At 42.4% G+C, this 21,655-nt stretch overlaps 1 protein-coding gene across 5 annotated transcripts in view; it reads left to right on the forward strand.

The window, feature by feature from the left end:
* The window catches only part of ptprua (protein tyrosine phosphatase receptor type Ua), a 281,709-nt gene that overhangs the window by 74,447 nt on the left and 185,607 nt on the right, over positions 1-21,655 (forward strand). For all 5 annotated transcript variants that reach the window (XM_033636998.2, XM_033636995.2, XM_078175484.1 and 2 more), the window contains exon 2: positions 6,501-6,629. In XM_033636998.2, coding sequence (XP_033492889.1) covers positions 6,501-6,629 — 129 coding nt within the window. The remainder of the gene's footprint in view (positions 1-6,500; positions 6,630-21,655) is intronic.

Genomic DNA, 21,655 nt, shown 5'->3' on the forward strand with positions numbered 1-21,655 from the left:
GCTGTAAGGTGGTCGTAAATCTCAGTCTGACCCATCTTAAGTTTGTTTTTTGTCTTGATGTTTAAATAAAATCAAACACGTTAGATATATATCTTCAGTGACAGGGACATTGGCAACAACCAATAGCTGCGGTCTCTCCAGCACCAAACAAGCAGACAGTAAACATGGATGGGACTCCGGGGAGAAGAGAGAACATGAACAAGTCTCAGTGCTCTTGTAGTTTGGAAAAGGAGGGGAAACTAGTGGAGCTGTGGAGTGAACAAGAGTGGCTGTGGATCTGATCCACCAACCAGCACTTAGTTTAAGGAGAATCTGAATTTTTGAAGCAGTTCACCTCTCATTCACATGGTCCCCTCCCTCTTAAGTAGTACAGCGAACCAATGGAGGCTGGAAGCAATTTGAGTTGACAAAATCCAAAATGTTGTGTGTTTTTGCAGACACTTAAGGGAATTTTTAAAATGTCATATGTCTTAAAGGGAGTTCGGCCTAATAGTTTCCACCAGGAGCAGGATGGGAAATAATTTCAAAAGGAATCTAGTTGTGGTCTTGCAAGTAGTGACACCGCAACATCCCCAGTCTATGTAAACTCCTACAGTGACAAAAGGGACATTAGGTGTAGACCATGTCATCCCAACATCCCTGGTTGTCCCTGCTATTAACTCGCCCGGCATCTTGCCTGTCGCACCTCCTCCGGTGCACTTGGGGTCAGCTGCAGGGTCAGCTGGTGCCACCTTTCACTGATGTTTCGTCCCCTAGCCAGTACATCTCCGCGTTGGAGGAGATGTACTGGAGCTCTGCCAGCTCCTTGATGGCCCTCTGCAGCCTTGTTACATGTCATACCCCTTGTCCTCTCTTCATGTTTTCTGTCTCTTTCTGCTTAAAACTGCCAGTAAATGCAAAATGCTGACCAATGACGCCATTAAAGACATCATTTTTTTGTCATTTGGTTGTGTTGACCCTTTAATGGCTTAAAGCTAATTTAAATCAGACACTATAAGCATGTTTTATCATCTGTTTTTGATGCTTAAAGGGATAGTGCACCCAAAAATGAAAATTCAGCCATTATCTACTCCGAGGGAGGCTCAGGTGAACTTTTAGAGTCCTCACATCATTTGTGGAGATCCAAGGGGAGAGGGGGTAGCAACACAGCTCCACCTAATGGAGGCTTAAGGCGCCCCAGATCCTCGTCCGTGATCCAAGTGTCCTGAAGCCCCGACATAAAAAGTTGTTTGGAGAAACGTCATTTAAACTCTGTTTTTAGCCTCATTTCTAAGTATCCCGTTTTTGTGTTTGTGCATGTAAACACCATATCCCGAATTCAGAAACCGGGTTATGCCCTTTTCCCGGTTTCAAGAAACCCGGTTTTGCCACCTAGAGTACTCCGATAGAAGCCGGGATACTGGAGCATGTATACGCCTTATCCAGGTCTCTGACAGCTGCCTGCCGTGTGCGCAGGCGCCAGAGTGACGCACCACATATACAAGCAACATGGCGGCAACGAGAGCTTCCCATTTTTGGAGCGATGAAGAGACTGAATTTTGCCTGAAAATGATGAAAGAACTCAACATAACTACGTGTTTAGACGGCAGAAGACACAGAAATGCCGACCTATTCAAGTCTGTTGCGGACAAGCTACATGACGCTGGTTTTTCAACATGAGTATTTACTAACGCTAAGCCCGCTAGAAGCCACAGAGGTCTAATTTTTGTCCTACTTCTAAATATAATAAATATATCACATTTCCTGCTCAATCTGTTGTAAAGAAAAGACGTAAAAGACGTAACACACGCCTGCGCAGATAGGATGCAGTGATCAGAAAACGGGTTACTGGTATTTATCATGTATACAGGGATATGAATAACCGGGTTTCTCTGTGTTCCATGTAAACATCATATCCCGGATATGCTCAAAGCCGGGATAAGCCTCAAAACCAGGATACTAAAGACCTTGTTAACACAGTCATTGTAGCCTGTAGCTCTAACTGCCTCTCTGTATGCGGCACTCACATGTGCATGTTTGCGCGCCAGACCAGCGAAAGTATGTGAACACACATGAACGCATTGCCCATGTCTCACGGTCTCGCACAAGCACACACACATGAGCGCAGTGTACAGAGAGGCAGTTAGAGCTACAGGCTACAATGAGGCTAAAAACAGAGTTCAAATGATGTTTTTCCAAACAACTTTTTATGTCGGGGCTTCAGGACACTTGGATCACTACGGACGAGCAGTATGGAGATATTTTGTGGTTTCAATTACGTGTTTTTGGACGTTTGAATCTGGGGCACCGTAAGCCTCCATTAGGTGGAGTTGTGCTGCTATGGGTGAGTAGATAATGGCTGAATTTTCATTTTTGGGTGCACTATCCCTTTAAATCATAGTTTTTATTTTTCAGTGTGTCCAGAAATCCTACGAAAAGACCAAAGCTAACAATGAACGTATCAAACAAGTATTGTGTGCCTTATGTCTGCTTCCTTGGTGCCATAGAGCTCCACTGGTGTCCACAAAAACAATCAATGGGTCACACTGTTACACTGGGTGACATGTTCCTCCATTAGTCTTAACACACACACACTGTAGTTTGAGTCAATCCAACACACACCATCCTGCTGTTGTAAATACTCACTAGAGTACCAAATGCGTATTAATCCCCTGCTGAAAATAGTCCCCCCCAAATTTGCACTATTTAGACCTGTGTGACAAAATATTTGCTAAATACTGCAGTGACCAGCAGCTGTAGGAAATCAGTCTTAAAAAGAAGACAGTATACACATGTGGCTTGTTTCTGTGAGGAAACAGAATAACAACAGCCTTATCATTTAAGTTTTGAAGTTAACATTTAAAAAAGAAAAAAAAAAGGAAGTCAGAGACATGACTAATATTGGGTTTTCCCCGCAGAATTCCGACATATCATGGGGAAGCCTCTGAAACAGTATTTAGACCATCACTGAAAGCCGTATTAATGAGATTTTTAGCTGCCTCATGCAGGCTTTGCCGGCTGTTGAGTAAAATCCCCCAGCACCACGCAGAGGATTCCTCTGATCAGCGGTCTTGTATAAAATTAGGAACAAGAAAAACATTTTATTGCTCGCTCATGTGGAATCTGATGAAACACTGCAACTGATTTCGCATCAGAGCAGGAAGGTGACTTGGATATGAACCCCTGGAAGTGGCACAACTCACGTCTGGTTTGACTGGATTACAACCGTTGGAAGGCACAAGGTGGGAATGTCTCCTGAGGAATCAAAAAGCTTCATGACCAATCATTTTTTGGAGCAAAGAGCAGAGAATATGCTGAAGTTGAGACAGGAGGACAAGCCCAACATGGATAACACATTCCAGGCATGATATCTAACGACAAGCTCAGGTCTTGTTTGGCAAATTACCCGTCCTACCTTTCAAAAAGGAGGCCGCCACCTTCTTGCACATATATTTATTTCTCCCTCTTTGTTCTCTTCGTGAGAAACTTGTCAGCTGTGACAGTGGCTCACTAAAGTTATCTCGAGCACCGCCGTCCGCGTCTCTAGGTGTTATTGCTGCTCTGCATGGTGGCGCGTTGCTCAGGGACTGTGCTGAACGCCGCCGCGCTGTCGCCTCTGATAAGCAATTAGCATTCTCAAAACTGCTTTCTCTCGCATTCAACTTATTATTATGTGGAAATTTCAGCAATCTTAGTCCCACGTCGAGTCCTTGTTGCTGTGATGAACACAAATAATTCATTCCCACAGTCGTTACGGCTTTCGCCTGTGTGACATTGACAGATTCATTATAATTTTATTCATTTTTAAGTAAACATCAAAACAGCAAACAACCTCGGCTAACCACACACACATTGGAAGGAATGCACACATCAGTAAGAATTTAGCAGAATGCACGTGGCTTTTCTAATTACATGGGTTTGCCCTCCTGCTGCCAGAGATGCTCATTTGGGCACTGAGAGGAACGCGTGCGCTAAAAGCAAAGGAGGCTGGGGAAGGATGAGTCTTAATGAGGGGAATCAGTGGAACGTGTCTGATGGTGACATTTCTTCCTGGAGCTGGAGGGCTCTCAATGAAAGGCAGGCCTTCACCGTGGGGCCTGCTCCACCACTCAGCCCTCTCATCCTCAGATAACCGGGCACGGCGCAGCACAACAAGCAGCCCTCACACAGGAGGCAATTAAAGCTCTGATCTGCTTACGCACCCGGAAACACTCGCTTGGCTGCTGCAGGCGGAGGGGAAGAGGGGCCGGGGTGGCGGGGACGCTCGCTGGTGGTGGGGTGGTGATATTTGTTTGTCAGCAGGAAGGGCGAAAGCGGTGGTCCAAAATTAGCTGTCTTGGTAGTTTATTGCAACATTCAATATTTCTTCAGACTTCAAACTTATACATTAATAAAGAAAACAGATGGAGCCTCGAAACAAAAAGCAACATTTGGGGGGGTAGGCCAAACGGGATACTATTAAGTAGAAGCTGGCACGGAGTCAGAGTAGCTCTTTAACACCAGCAGCGCCTCTGCCAAGCCTTAATGCGATCTGTTAGTGAACAGGATCCTGGGACTGCAGTGGGCTCAGGGCGTTTGGAGTTAGCTAAAGCTGCAACAGCAACAACATTACTGCTAAAACTATTAAAGATTTATGATTTACTACAACTTGGATTTTATTTCTGTTGCTCCGCAGAACAGTTTTATTGACTATGATGTCATTGTTTTCATGAAAGAAGGTTTTGAGATCTTAGAACGTGGTGATATAAAGGAACATGAGCTGTCAGACAGGTTTTAAACAAAACTGTTTCACACAACGACAGCCGAAACAACAAAGCTAAAACTGAAAGTAGTCGCCTGTAATGTTGGGGCGGCTGTGGCTGAGGAGGCAGAGCGGTCATCCACTAATGGCTCTTACGGTCTATTGGGTACCGAAAACTGGTTCAAATATGTTACCAGTTCCTAAACGACCGGTATCTACCAGACCGAATCATGAAGCAGATTCCAGTACCTCATTGTGTGTGTAGCGAGTGTTCCGTGACAGTGAGAGTTAAACGAAGCAGTACTTTGTGTACAGTTTGGGCTGTTTGTCAGTGAATAAATGCTACAACTCCTCAAGACTCAAGCCAAGTTCCTGTGTCTCGCCTTCTAAGTAAAAGGAAAACCAAAGACATGCAGGTTAATTGGTGACTCTAAATCGTCTGTAGGTGTGAATGTGAGCATGAATGGTTGTTTGTCTCTATGTGTCAGCCCTGTGATAGTCTGGTGACCTGTCCAGGGTGTACCCTGCCTGTCGCCCATTGTCAGCTGGGATAGGCTGCAGCCCCCCTTTGTGACCCCTAACAGAATAAGTGGTTATGGAAAATGAATGAATGTTCTTGACTTGACTCTTTTACTTTCATGGCAGTAACAGAATCTTGATTCATATTTGATCAGCGCTGCCTAGATCGACAGTTTGACAGTTTCACAATCAGTGATTAACATGATTGACAGCTGCGTTAGAGACCCCTCGGCTCTGGTTGTTTTCATTTACATGCAATGGATTCTTACGAATGCCACTAAAAGCACCACGAGGAGGAGGAACAGGTTATCTGTTTAATGCACTACTGTGTGGATGTACTACAGCGTAAAGTTTCACTCCAGTGTTTTAGTGGTTAGCCAATTAGTTGACCCAAGGAACAAAACCAACAGGTTTAATAATAGTCATTATTTCTAAAGCAAACATTCAAAACAAGCAATTTGAAGGCCACTCTGAATAACTGTGATGAACAGATTGATGATTAAAATAGTCTAAAGATCAATCAGTGAAGAAAATACTCATTCCTTCCAGCTCTAAAAGACATGCATCATTGATGAAGCGGAGTAGAGCATATGGCAAACACCTATGCATGACCACAAATTGGTCCTTCCAAGTCCACACTATTCATTTTTAGATTTCCTGAAGTGCACCTGTGTTTTCTAACCAATTAAACAAGAACACAGCATTTTTGTCCCCCAGCTTGACAACCCAGTTGTGTGCTTTAAAAGCCTGTGGGTTGTGTGATAATGGCAGAATGGTGAATGCAACCATTAGAGGCCAGACAGGGTTGGGTCACCTTCACAGGCTAAGAGCCAGGCTGTTGCTGTCCTCCATCAAGTGAAGAAGCCCTTTCTCTGCTCTGGCACTGCTGCCCATTATTTCTGGCTATTTGGGTGACCTGTGGTTGTTGTGTCATTTTCACACCACAGGGCTAATTGCACCAAATGGTGGTAAATTTGGAGGGAACAGATGAGACATGCAGTCCAGGCCGACCGCCTGGTGACAACCATTAGCTATAATTTAGCTTATAGCTTCAAAGATTCTCAAGGAGTTGATGTATTAACACATTTACAGTGTGTCTGTGGTGATATAACAGAGCAGTCATTTTGCTGTTGGACTACAGTGTGATGCACTGTCTTACCAGTTTTCTCGTGGTGGCAAAGAAATTTTACTAATAGCTACAAGGTTTATATTTTAATCTGTTTCTCCTAATCGAACACATTTTGCATCTTCCTTGCTGCAGCTGGCTGTACCTTTGACGAGGACTCAGACCCTGGCTTGTGTGAGTACCGACAGGGACAAGAGGACGACTTTGATTGGCAGCTGATCAGGACCTACAACTGGCCACACCCGACCCCAGACCTTCTGAGAGGTAGGCTTCTAATAGGGCTGCCACGATTAGTCGACTAATCGATGACTAATCGACTATTAAAATAATCGGTGACTATTTTAGTAGTCGACTAATCGGTTTGAGTCATTTTTCATATAAAAGTACCCCAAAATACTCTTATTGCAGCTCTTATGAAACAAGACATTAGATGACATAATTTTGGGGTTCTGGCGAGACAGACCGACAGTTTTCAACATTTTAACACATTTTTTCGATGAAACGATTAGTCGACCAATCGAAGAAATAATCGACAGATTAGTCGACATTGAAAATAATCGCTAGTAGCAGCCCTAGCTTCTAACACACCAAAGTGCACCACCTTGGCTTTGTAGCATAAAATCCAGTTTCAGACTTAGAATCTATGTGTTGTAGTAGTGGACGATGTGTCTGGGGGGGGGGGGGGGGGGGGTTTGTTTGTGAGTGCTGTGTACTCTCTCTGAAGTCAGAGGTTTTTGCAGGTCAGTGAATGCAGTGCAGGCGGACTTTTTTCCTCTCAGCAGCGTTTGTTGAGTTTGACTCAAGTCTGATCAATCAGAGCTGATCAGATCATCAATATATAAGATGAGCAGCTGCTGCAGAGGCGAGTGAAAGCAAATGTTTAGACCCAGAGCTGGACCCTGGGGTGCATGTTTCCATTGTAACACAGCCAGTTTCATCTAAAGGAGGTTGGAAAAACGATGGACAACTCTGAAATGGGAGCGCTGTTGTTCTAAGAAGTAAAGTGTTATATTTCTATATGAATTCACAAATGGTTAAGTTTCACTTTCACTGCCCCTGGCGCTGTGCTGCTCCGTCTGTGCCCAGAGTACACTCTGCGCTCTGACTAACCGACCGGCTGACATATTCCAACAGCGCTTCTAATGAATGGTCCAGCACTAAAAATAAAAAATCAATATGTGGCAGCAGATGCTGATATCGTGGCAGGCCGCCACCAATAAATGAATATGTGGGAGACCCTGTTTTATTCACTTCAAGGTAGTTCAAGATTCTAGTTTACATTTTCAGACCTCTACAGAACTAATGAACACGAGCTCTTCTGACTTGAAGTGTCTTGACTGTTGTGAATGAATGTGCTGCAGAGTTTAAGGTTCAAAAGAAACATGATCGGCACATTAGCAGACTTCCCAGCATGCATTGCTTTAGAGTTAAAACCCTCCCGAGATGCTCTTTTTATTAGCATGAATAAAACACATATGATGGAAAGCTGCTGCATGTAAATATTCCATGTTAGGATAAGTCAGTTCTTGCAGCAATATATATTTAGTAAAAACAAACATGATCCGGAGAAGCTCCTCGTCTAGAAATGGAGTTATAAACAATGCTGTTTGGTACACAAACACAACACAGAATAACCCACCAGTCTACTATAAAGAGGCTTGCCGCAGCTTTTATGTGCCGTGCTGTTTTTCAGACTGTTCATTATGGGAGCTCTGTGAATATTCAGAATAAAATAATGACACATTTAATGAAAACAAATTCACTGTAAACTGACTGGGACTGTTTGTGCAGGATTCTGTCAATTACCAGAAGGGAACTGAAAGTCCAAACATCAAGTCCTAAATAATTTCAGAGCAATCAAGGCAGGATAATTGTCCGGTTTTGGATGGGGAGGGTCCAAAGAAAGGAGCTACAGTACTGCATTATCACTGCCAGTACTGTAGAAGTTACTTTCAAGAGTTAGATGTTTTTGACAACATTTCTAAAGCCGAGTAACATTGACTGAACCTCTGCAGGGCGATTTTTAATGGGCATGTAGTCCTTGGTAAAAAGTTATTTTTTCTAATGTGGATGATTCGCAACACTGGTGATTTCAGTGAAATACAGAAAATGTGAAAGAATTTCCAAATATTAAAACAGTCATTTTTATTCAAGCTGTGTCACAGTTTACAAAAATACCATCTCTTCATATGTTGCTGTGCTAAATGTTTGATTTAATATAGAATAAGATAAAGAGATGACTTTAAACACATCACAAGTGAAGTGATCAGGAAGGGGCAGGGTTCAGCACAGATTTCGATTTGTCCATTGCAGTCGTATCAAAATATATCCAGATATTATCTCAGCACAGACTGTACTCCACCTCCCCCTCACCTATTATCACAGTGTATGTCAGGTGCATCCCATCAGATGCATTTGCAATTGAATTTTGCCCCCTGACTCACTTCTGTTTAATAAGGAGTAAACTCTGACTGGTGCTGAACAGAAAAAAAGCACACATTTGCTTGGCCATGCAGCCAGAGAAGAGTCATGGTGATTGTTGGATGTGTTGCCTCAGGGAGACCTCGAACTTCATCAGCTTGTGCAAAGCAAATAAACAGTGTTTTGGGGGTTTGTCTTGATTTATGCACAATGCAAAGCCGTCTATGTTGTTCCTTAGAACTACAGCGTTTATTATGTCCCTTCAAAACGTGGCGTGAGCAATCGAGACCCAATTGATTACTGTATTTTTGCTCCTTTCATCTCATTACGGTGAGCTGTTTACTTTGAACGACTCAAACACGATGCCCTTTGGTGCAACGGCTGAAAGTCTATATAGATGCAGCAGAACGTTAAATTACTTAGAGGACATAGCCTTTCGGGCTGTCTCTCAGTCTCATCTCAGAACTGAAGGTGACTTGACAGTGCTAAAAAACTTGAGTTTGTGTCGTAGAAAGAAATATCAAATCTTAAAGCTGCACCAGTCAATTCTTTTATATTAATCATGGATTCAATGTCTTAATGTAATGTATTCTAAAAGTGTCTTTCATAGTGATGATCCCAGAAAGAATTATCACCCACCTCTGCAGGTTCCTTCATCTCTACAGACTTATTTAGCCCATTTTAGGTCATTGTTTTGGTTTAGCGACAAGCTAGCGAACTTTTAGCAGATATTTCCCTGAAAGAGTTGATGGGGACACAAAGCTGAAAGGAGACTGATTATTGGACTTACTTATGTGAGATGGACCAAAAAAATGAACGAATTATAATCTTGCATGTCTGCTGCATGTGTAGAGAGGCAACTGTTTGCTAACATGCTCTTCGTGAGACTTTATTAGGTGATAATATGTCAGTGTTGTCTTCTGCTGCCCCCAAGTGGCCATAAACATCAATACTGCTTTAAACTTATTGTCTGTAAGTGTCATGCAACCTTTTACCAATGGAAATATTTGTAACTCTTTAAAAAGATTACTTGCTCAGGACCTAACAGCAGATAGTCATTGTGAAAGACAAGCAGGTGAACATAGTTGAGCATTTAGCAGCTAAAGAGACTTTTTTTCCCCAGGAGTTGGAAGAGACCAAAACAGAGCTAAAAGAGAGTAAATATTCAGCCCACTCCCATCCCCAGGTCATGATTACTTTGATATCACATATTTTTGTGATATCAACGCCGAAGACACCCTTTAGTGTCTTTATGAGACACACATGGCTGTCATATAACTCCAGTGTAAACCCATCCGTGGCAATAGTTGACACTGAGCACAACTGTTGTAGTTTAAAGAGCAAGAAAGTCTGCGTGGGGCACAAGAGATGGGAGGTGGATGGCTCAAATAAAACAGGACTTTCACCCAGGAGACCACAGTTTGTGTCACATGTGAAACCAAAAGAAAATCTTTTAACACTGCTGCCTGTACCTAACCACGACCTTTTTACAACTTTAACACCTGTCACCTTCACATAGAGACACTAAAGGATGCCCTGCGCGTTGCTATACGAGACACCCAGGGCCGTAACAAAGGTAGAAACAAACGTAACTCAACAAGAGTGCTAGTTTTTTGGTGTCTGTTAGATAAATACACAGCTGTTTGCTAAGACGTTCACCATAACAGCTTTATAAGATGATGTCAGATGCGTTTTCAGCTGCTTCCAAGAGGCAAAAAACAACGAAAATAAGAAAAAAACTGCAGCTTTAACATTAATTTCTAATATCATGTCATGTCTTCTTGGACTACGGTGACTCTGAGTATAATTAATCACTCAGTTTAGAGCCACAGCTAAAGATTATTTTCATTATCCATTAATCTGCCAGTAATTTTCCTGAATAATCCATTAATCCTTTTGTTTATTAAGTGCTATAGAATAGTTGTACCCCTTGTTTTATGCGGCTGTCATCCCAACACCCAAAGACGTTCAGTTTACTTTCATCCACGACAAAGAAAAGCAGAGAATCCTCATATTTGAGAAACTGAACTCTAAATTTTTGGCATTTTGGCTTGAAACATGACTGAAACAATAAGTCAACCAACCAATGCAGTCAACCGACTAATCGTTTTAGCTTTTGATTGTCATTATGCTCGTACATCCTGAAAAGAAACTACAGACACACTTCCCTCCCTCGCATTTTAACAACCCCTGGTGAGTGTAGTAAGTAAGATGGAGCAACAAATACTTAATGTGAAAATCAAGAAAAAGCAGGAGGGATAATGATTACACACACTGTTGACGTGCTGTGAAATCTGGCTCTTCTCACCACAGTCTCTCACTCATGTGTCCTGAAGAACATGTGAACATGCTTTATTTCCACTCCGGTTGAATGTTAATGGATGCTGAATGGGACTTACAGCCTTCCTCTATGTGCTCGTTTCCTCAGAGATTTATGCCAAACAATCTTATTACCTTGGACCCTGTTCCAGTCATCAACCTACTGACAGCCTGTTTTCTCACATTCAGCCTTTTGCTGCTTTTCTATTTAAGTTTGTCATGCATCTACTCAGGTGGCCTGCTTCCAATCTGCGCTGACATTTTACACGTATGTTTATTTAAAGCAGTCTATGTTTTCTTAGGTAATGCAAGTGTGACTGGTGCTGGTTATAGGCTGCTGGCTCGGGTAAATTGTGGCAATTCGTGGAAGCAGCCGCCAGATGTCCAGGATTTCATAATCCATTCGCAGTTATCAAGTGCTTGTTCCGCTGTTCCAGGCACAGCTCCCCCGAGGTAGGCTGGGTATGTTAAGGAACTCCTCGGGATTGGTGGAGTCTAGCATGGGTCATTGCTGATTACACTTCCTGGTGTTCCTCAGGGGCTGGCAGCTCCACAAAGGCTGCTTTTCATCTTCTTTTCATCCATTAGAGAAGGTCAATTTCAGACAGGATGAGCACATGCTCCGATGACTTGGATGTTCCTCTCAGACGCTGCTGGATAAGAGATAAAAATGTGATATATATATCGGTGTGGAATCTCATCAGCAGAGGGAACCTGTTGTGAGCCCACTTATTGGGGTCATACATGGGCTAGCGACTATAGCAAGTGCTTCACTGACATTATCTCCTCCCACATACGTCTCACCAGTCATCATTCTATCATCCATTCCCATAATATGATCTTTTTATCCTAAACATTTATTCTAAACCAGATTAGCCAGCTACACGACATGAATCTGCCATCGGCTGCTTTGTAATCAGGGGTATAAATCACAGTTTTATCACAGTGATGATTTCAATATTTGCTGATATCACAAAGTCTGCCACAAGATGATATCCATTCAGTTTGATTCAGGGTATGTGATCAGCATGAGACGATATTAGGAAATATTTTCGTTGTGTTCTTTTGTCTGCCTGATGCTAGACCGCTCGCACTGTTCGAATGTTCAGGAAGGAGGTGTGCATCAGCATAAATGGTGACACATACATAGGAATTACAAATTAAAGGTGTATTAAAGATGACGATATTGGATTGTTGATCGCTGGATGTGATCAGTGTATTGTTACACACCTATTCGTAGGTTCAACTACTTGGGTAATTTACAGACGGCAAGCTACTTCATGGGGCCAATGGTCCAAATGAAATGTAGGAACACCACAGATAGTATCGTCGTTCTAAGTATTATTCTAATTTCTTTGTCAGTCTTCTATCAACATGATGCAAGTTGATGATGTTCAGTCTTGTGTGTCACTGTTTTGGCCGATGCCCAGGGGCCGGTTGCACCAACTGGTCTTAAGCCTGGTCTTAAGCTAAGTCGGTCGTAACTTGGCGTTCTAAGTCCGACCTTATAGTTACGCCGGTTGCACCAACAGGGCGTAAGCCTTCTTCTCACTAAGACCGGGTGTAAATCTTACGCCTAGTCAAGAGCAGGCGTAAGGTCATTATCAAGCTGCTCTCATGCGCTCTAGAGCACAGAGAGCGCAACTTGGTTATGGCACGTCTCATCCACCGTCTGTATACGAGCGGGCATTTAGATGGGAGAGGGTAATTAGGGACAGAAGCAATTGGATACAGCCTATATAATGACGAGGAGCTGATTGAGAGGTTTCATTTTGGTAGGAGAGATCAGTTTGAACTTATTGAGAGAGCTGTCACCGGATTTACAGTTTGTGTTGGGCTGCAACGCAGCACTACCACCGGCCTTCCCACCAGGCAGGGGAATCCTCCCCAAATACGTCAACAATGATGTCACTGTAAATTGAGGTTTTCGGGGAGGACCCCTGCCATTTGGATGATTTTTTTTTGGAGGAGATGTATTTTTTGCCTTGCTGAGAAGATCTTTCCACTTCTTCCTCATGTCAGCCTCTGTATGAAGGCAGCCAGAGTCTGAACACGTATTGATGTGCCCCGTTATCTCTGCCCACACTGACTGTTTTTTCTTAATTGTGATAGGTCTCTCTGCTGGCTGTATAATTTTCTAATTTCAGTGTCGGTAAAGTTTTTCGTTGATCTTTAATGTTTTCTTCAAATCTTAAACTGTAAATAAACTGTCAACACAGATGAGAGGGGCTGTCAACTGTCAATTGTCATCTGTCAAGCACACGGGGTGATTCAGCGGCACGTCATTTAACGTCACCGCGCTCCTCTAGGCAGGCCGCGAGGGGCATTCCGGGGGCATTCACATGGACGCGCACAGCTAAAACCAGTGTAGCTAAGACCAGGTGTAAGACCTGTTGGTGCAACTGGCGTAAGTCCACTCCTTAAGACTGGTCTTAACAAAGACCGTCTTAGGAGTTACGACCAGGCTTAGTAAAGACCAGTTGGTGAAACCGGCCCCAGGTTCTTACACCTACATAGTGCAGCAGTGATTTACATCCAGCTTTTATGATAACAATGTGGGCAGTATGTGTAAATGAACTATGGTAAACTTTTCTCCATCTTACTTTCACTGGCTCAAGGGCTGTTTCTCAAACTACAGATTGTACTTGCGCATTTTTTATGCCCATTACCACAGACACAGAGAGTATAGAAGCAGATCAAGAGAGAGACCTGAACCCCTCCCCTCTGTCTTTTTCCAAACTCAGACCAAACTCCAATCAAACTGTAAAACTAGCCAGCTGCCATATTGTTTCCTGCGTCACAACTGCCAAGCTCACACTACGAGTGGGAGTTGTAGGTGTTCTACCTCTTGAGCCAAAGCGAATGCCACAACCCTTTGTCTCAGTTTTCTCTGGTCATGTAGCAGCAATTTCTAAAGTATTCGCATCTTTTTGGTGCGTAGACAGCCCAGTCTGGAAGAAAAGACCATCTCCCAGCAGTGAAGTACTTCTTTAATGGACAACGGTGTCATTAATGACAAGGATTTTCTGAAAATGACACACAGAACTTTTAAGTTAAGGACCTGATTACTTCTTCCATCACTAGACACCAGCAATTAGACCTAGCCATTGGTACAAGCAGCAAAGCACACAGCGAAACGTTACTACCACATGTTTTTTCCAGCGTTAATGGAGACAGCACACATGCTTTTAGACATGGTATAAATCATAGAAACAAAAATTATTGCCCAGCCCTTAAGTACAGGAATGGAACATATAGTAGGCTCTCATTTGTACCACATTAATGTGGAGTACTGTGAGATGAATGGTTGCCTATAGCCTTCATGTTAAGCTTCCATATGTATTTGTCTTTATTTAACGCTGCATCAATATGTAATGCAGGGAAGCGTAATTGATTTAGTTGTAAGTGAACACACTGTGCTTGCTAAAATGAAAATATAACCGTATACCCGTCTATCCCCACTGTAGAGTCAGCTCTATCTGCTGTGTTTTCACACTGCAGTAAAAACCGACCTGTCAATCCAACTCTCAGCTCAGGAAGAATATGCAAGGTCAGAGTTTTCCAAGAGGACCTCTGAAGCAACGCTGCAAATATACGTTTTATCTCAAATTTTTCCAAGGGCTTTAAATTCTTTCAGAGAAGCTAAAGAGACTGCAATTGAGACAACAACTTAGTTTATTGGGCACCAGCAGCTCAATAGTATTGATTTGCGCCCACCAGCCAGTGGAATACCAATGACATGAAACATTGCGGCTAAAAAGGAACATGTTACGCCCTTCAGCTCTGCAGTTTTTTTCAACGACAGAGCGTCTTCTGAATCTCTGTGCCTGCCTGTCAGCATTGTAATGCAGGACGTGAGATAGCAGGGCTCAGTGTCGGGAGCTATGTGGGGAAACAGGCATGATTGCAGTGCATGATGGACAGCGTGTTCTTTTAATAGTAAAATTGAACAGGTTCCTGCTGTGCCGGATCAGAGAAAGCAGATTCAGAGGCCCTTGAAGGAGATTTTATTGAAGTTGAATTAAATTGAACCCACAGAGGACACCTCCAAAAATGGACCATGTTTAAGTCGATATCCCCACAGGGCCCCTTTGAGAACTGGCAACTTCTAGAAAGATTGGTCTAGATTAAATTCTCAAATGTTTCCCTGCATACAAATATATTTTTAATATATTTCTAAAATAGTTCCCATTTACAGTCAATGGATTTCATGTAAGTATCTATATAGCATTTGAGTTTTGTTTTCTAAATAAAAAGTGTTTGTCAGTTAATTTAAATCACAGTTTAATCAAGCACACACAGTCAATAGCTGGTTGGTGGTTAATACCAGGATGCTTAATGACTTCATTTTGTTCGGATAATTTTTTTCAGCTCGAGAAAGCGTAGCTACACCTGCGAATCAAAGTGAAATACGCCCCGCTGCTCTACATGAACTCCATAAGCAACGTCAATCTGGCAAATGAGGGTAATTATCAGGTAGAGTCCTTTAAAGGGCAGCACATTAATCGACTATGTGGGCATGTTTTGCAGATAGGTCAGCAGTTCTACGCATATGAGCTTTCAAAACAAATATGAAAAAGGGTTTGTTTATATATTTAACATATGCAGCTACTTCTAATGTCAAGGAGAAAACATCTGCTCACATTTACAAAAACACACAGCAGTAGCAGCAGCAGCACCATCGTCCATGAGGTCTGCTCTGAGACTTTTTCAAACGCTCAACCCTACCATTTCAGAGACAGAATGCAAACATCATGTGGCTCACAGAAAAAAAAAAGTCATCATTAATGGCAGCTTTGGTCCAGCATAAATCACCTTAGAGCTATGAATGCTATTGCAGCAGCGGTCCAGCATGAACACAGCTCTGCAAAGTTCAGTAAAGCCAAGAAGACTTCTGAGGCTCTTCTCCCTTCAAACTTCCCTCTTGGGGTTTGAACATGACGCTCATTTGCTGCACAGAACTTCAAACCGTTTATGGTTTTCTTCTTGCCTCCAACCGCTGCCCTCTCCCCTGTCCCTGCCTTTTTTTTGCTCCTGAACACTGCTGGCTTTGATGATCCAGCGCCCAGAGTAGGAAAACTAACTAGAGGAGGCAGAATGACTCTTTGCATTTAAATGGCACATTAACAGAGAGCAGTTTCTCTTGATCGCTTGACTTACTTGAATTAGTCAGCATCGGGGACTATGTTGTTGTGGAGGTACAGTATGGTCTATGAACTGCTGAAGGGCCTATTCATAAATACTGGTACCAATCAGATACGTGGGGATACAGTTCCTGATAGTAAAACACGGACATCAGCATCTGTGAGATTGCTCTCAGCAGAACAACAACAGCGTTCATCATTTGTCCAAATGCCTAATGGACCTGACCATAGCACCTCTTATGAATAATTACCTATGACTGTTCGTCACTCGTTGGTGTTTTGAAATCAACACAATATGAAACAATGACTGGAATCGTTCTTTGTTATAGCTGAGGTCGGACGTTTTATTTTGGCATCACTGGTCAAAAATCCCACAATAACCTTTTGAGCATATTATAATTTAAGTCCTCTGACACAACATCAGATTTCTGCAACTGCTCTTGGCTCTGATTTCAGGCTTTTGAAAATTCACTCAGCCTGATTCAATGGGGAAGAATCCTGCAGAGAAAGTTGTTATTCCAGCATTGGCAACAACTGCCTACACTGCAGAGCAACCCAAAATAGGAAGACGAACTTAGCAAAAATACAAATACCTCAAAGAGGGTCTGACAATAAACAAATAAACTATGCATCCGTCCATCCATCCATTTTCGTAACCGCTTATCCTCTTGAGGGTGGCGGGGGGGGGGCTGCAGCCTATCCCAGCTGACATTGGGCAAGAGAGAAACACCCTGGACAGATCGCCAGACTATCGCAGGGCTGACACATAGAGACAGATAACCATTCACACTCACATTCACACCTACGGATAATTTAGAGTTATCAATTAACCTGCATGTCTTTGGACTGTGGGAGGAAGCCGGAGTACCTGGAGAGAACCCACACTGACATGGGGAGAACATGCAAACTCCGCACAGAAGGGTTCCCTTCTGGGATTGAACCAGGAACCCTCTTGCTGTGAGGCGACAGTACGAACCACCACACCACCGTGCCGCCCTAAACTATGTGTCAATATCAGCAAAGTATTTACAAGATGGAGAGAAAATGTTACTAACAGTTTAGCTTTCGGCTAACAGGAGCCAAAGGTTCACAGTGGCAGCTTCAAGTTCAAGTTAATGTAGCTAACGTTAACTAGAGCCTCAAATTACATTGTGTCCTTCGCCTCACTCCCTGCCGCTAAAGACCACCTCACTGGGAGGAGAGTGGATGGCAGGTCCAGAGGGGGACCCCTAGTCAGTAGGGACAACCTGAATCCAGCCAGTGTAAACCCCAACTCCAACTCCCTGCTGGATCAGCAAACTTTCTGTTGCTGCCCTTACACAGGTTAGACCTGGTACCGCCACTCTGACACTCTGCACTGGGGGTTTTCTGCTGGTCAAGTTCGACTCACCGCAGCTGAAGCTCCATCCGTTGCTATATGATGTTCGTGCATATATTCGTGGTCGTCTGATGGGAGGGGCTTAGCACAGAGAGGGGCGGGCTGTAGGAGGAGGGTGTATTTTCAAATTCTGACTTGTTTGGCTTGTTGTTGCCTTTTCCAGATTTCTGCTTACCCTAGCTTTAAACAGTTTTAATAGACTTTTGTCCTCCTACTTTTATTGGGTCAATACAAATCTGTTTTGCTGTGTTTAGAAAATCAAATTATAATTTAATGAATTGGATAGGTGCATTAAATCTTGGCTGCCATTATTTGGTGTCACAAACATAAGCAGAATGGACATTTTCTAATGGGAAAAGTTGCTGACTATTTGATATAGTACCGGGAATCTGGAACCTTTTTTCTTCTTGAAATAGTGACCCTTGTCAGTCCAGTCGTAGGTTCCTCTGAGGTTCTAAATTCACTACTTTTATCAGACTCTGGGGAAAGTTAAGGGGAGGACATAAACTACGTCTGTGTGTATCTTGGGTGAGACGGACTGAGCCCACTAAATACTACAAGCAGACCACAGACAGACTGGAGAAATGAAAACAGGATGGAAAAATATATACTGTGGGAGAAAAGGCGATGTCTTATGGGGAGATTCAGGAGTAATTGGCTGAAGGCAAGTGATAGATTTTTTTTTTTTTTTTTAATCAAAGTAGCCGGACTTTTCCATGTGGAACTTTTTACTGCCTGTTGCGCTCTTATCCTCATGTGGCACACCGAATGATAAAGGCTCAGGACAAGCAGTGAAATTGCACTTCACTGTAGAAGAAAACTGTTGATAAAAAAAAGCCATCTAAAAGCCTTACGGTCTGTTCCTGAGGCTCGACCCTGAATGCCACACAATGTGTGCATCGACTGTCATCACGGAGTAAATGCACGTTTTTATCCTTGTGAATCGACCACACAAGTGTGATGCTATAGAAATAATGTTGACAGCACATGTTGATTGGCTTATTATGCAGCTAGACAGAGATGTGATTAGGCAGGCTCCGACTGATTCACTATTGTCTTTGGAGAACCGCTGCTGACCACTATAATCAGCTGATTCAATAGGGAAGATTTTTCAATGGCACATGTCATAATGCAACTACATTCTTGAAATAGATTAGAAAGTGGGTGCAGAGAGTCATCATTTTTGGGCATTGACAAGTGAATTATAAGCAATTATTTTCCCCCAAGTTTACTACATATATATATATGTAATGGGGAACAGCACACTTTAAATCAGAATATTCTAAGTCCTCAATAAAAGAACCACATCTGTACTCTTTAAAGAGCCTGTCACAACTTTGACATCTCCTCACTGAGTGCTTTTTATTTCTTTTTTCATCCGACACCATGTCGTGTTCAATCACAGGCATGGGTTGGCATTCTAAATTAAGGTGTCCATTTTGTCCTCACATCTACGGGGGATTTCTGTGTCTCAGCAGCAGGTATGACAACAATGTGACCGTCCCTCTATAATTAACAGAGCTTTAATGACAGGCCTGTAAATAGAGGACGGTGTGAGGCTGGTCACGTCATTAGAGCGAGAGGCAGCAGGATTTTGTCAATGACAGGACTCGAGCCACTGGCAGTAGGATGGCGGCTCTCACCCATCTGACTCACCCTGTCAAGATGGACCCCGGTGTCATGTTTACACCCTTTTTGTTATTAGCGTACGTTGAAGCGTGGGGGTGTAGTGTGGCAGGTTTTCAAGAAGGTTGTCAAAGAAGGTTGCCAATTACGTTGTGGTGGTAATTGCTAATAAGAGCTTGTTAATGTGCTGGTGTGTGCAACTAATCAAAATGAGAATAAGCCAACTATTTCCATTCACCTCAGGGGTAGGTACTATGATACATACAGTAAGATTTTGGCACATGTCTCTTACATCTGTTTGGTACCTTGACTTGTGAGATGTTTTTTTTGCTGGAGTAACCTAGTCACTTTATCCTTTAAAAGAATATATCAGCTGTAGAGATGTCTGCCTTGTCTTCAGAATAATGGAACAAGATAACACATGGCTTGTGGTGCTGAAAGTGCCCAAAAAAACCCCTTACAATTTGAAAAACTCAACAACACCTCTTTCCAGAAATCATGACCAGTTACTCAAGGTAATCCACAGACTGTTGTGAGCAGTTTCATGTAGGAACTATTTTCTTTCTACCAAAATACACCTGCCAACTGTATCACTGTGCAGAAGGAAGTGTGCATCTACTTATGGACGAGAGGCTCGTTGTCATGACAGCATGAGATGTAAACATTAACGGCGCCCTCTTCAGCTGAGCTTAGGAGGACAAGGCGGACATTTCTAGGGCTGATATCTCCAACACTCTGCAACTCATACCGACACAATCCTGATTGATAAACAGCACTACAAGTGAGAGGTGTTTTTGATTTGGGGCTGAACTTTCCTTTTGATTTATTCTCAACTGATTTTTCAGAAAATGTATAATGTTAAGATAATTATCAATATTGTCACATAATTTTATTTTTTGATAGCTGGCTAACTAGCTCGCTGGCTAAGTTAACATTTGGTGATTAGCTGCCATGTTTAGTTGTGGTTGAACAGAATCTATTAACAGTTAAAACTATTTGGTGCATGTGCAGCCAAAACAGCATGGTGTCTCAAAGAGATCTGTTTTGCTACTTCCCTCAGTTGAATTTCAAGTTGGCAACAGTGTAGTAAATTACATTTCAGTTCACAATCAAACATCGTATCATTTCTGTTTAGGTTTAGTATGCACTGATTGTGAAATTCTGTGTTGATACTGATGTTTAAAATGACAATATGACCAACAGCTGATGCTGATACCAGTGGGTTTTTTTTTTTTTGTTTGTTTGTTTTTGTCGTTATTTATTCCCCCTTTTGTGCCAGGGAACTAATGAAATCTTCATTATATAAAAATAACTGAACTGTTTTAAATTCCTTCATTCCTTCATAACTCTACCTTTGAACAAGCACAGATTCAATCATACACATTTATGAAACAACCTTGAGAATAACCTTCTTTCACATGAAAAACATTTTTTAAAACACCCTCAAAAGCCTTTTTACTATATGTAATGTATGAATATTCTCTTTATAATATTCATTTTATTTTGCTGTGAAAACCTTGGCGAAAAGCTCCTTGAAACAACTGTATTTAAGGAAGTGTTTTTGCCAGAAATTACATTTTACATGATTACATTTGAACACGAGAACGTTAAAATGTATATAAAAATATTTAGAGAGCTTGAACGCATCATAATTTAACTCAATGCATCCTCCGTCAGCTGTTAGTTCTGGCCACCGCCTGCTAACAGCTATCATTAACTAGCTCGCCTTCTGCTGACGTCAACACAAATTTGTTGTTCACAATGTATCAGGTAAACAATAGGGTGTGTCCTCTGAAGTGTTGCTAGTGAGTTTAGTCTCTTTATTCTACACAAAATTGATGTGAAACAACATTAAAACATCCATCACTGCCACTGGTGTCATCTTATTTGCCGATGTGTCAATGGCAGTCAAAAAGACGAATATCCGCCAATACCGATGTGCAGCCGATAAACCGGTGCATCTCTAAGGTTTAATCTTTGGTACTCACAAGTGGTGTAGCCTACAAACAGTTCAAAGTCCAAACTGTGTGTTAGTATGCATTTTAATGTTACTTAAAACCCACTCTGACTGTGTCCTCAGAAACCTCATGTTTGCTTCAGTTTTTGTGCCAGCAAATGTGTCTCTTCAGTCCTGTGCTAACAAGGGGGTCAATCACAGCGCCCTCTCTAAGCTCTCTCCAGTTTATGAAAGGCATTTAGAGTGGATTTGCATTATTTATTAGCTTTGCCTATGCCCTTCAATGTTTGCTTGAGCTTTTAATACCTGGTATTAACAGCACGTTGCACCGCAAGTGACTCTTCCTACAAACAGGTCCCACTGCTCCAAAGCAGCCTCTCTGTCACTACCGCTGATTATTATAAGGCTACTTACTTACTTTCTCTGACTGCTTCCCTCTGGGATC

The sequence above is a fragment of the Epinephelus lanceolatus genome, chromosome 16, assembly GCF_041903045.1.
Source record: "Epinephelus lanceolatus isolate andai-2023 chromosome 16, ASM4190304v1, whole genome shotgun sequence".
Classification (NCBI taxonomy): Eukaryota; Metazoa; Chordata; class Actinopteri; order Perciformes; family Serranidae; genus Epinephelus; species Epinephelus lanceolatus.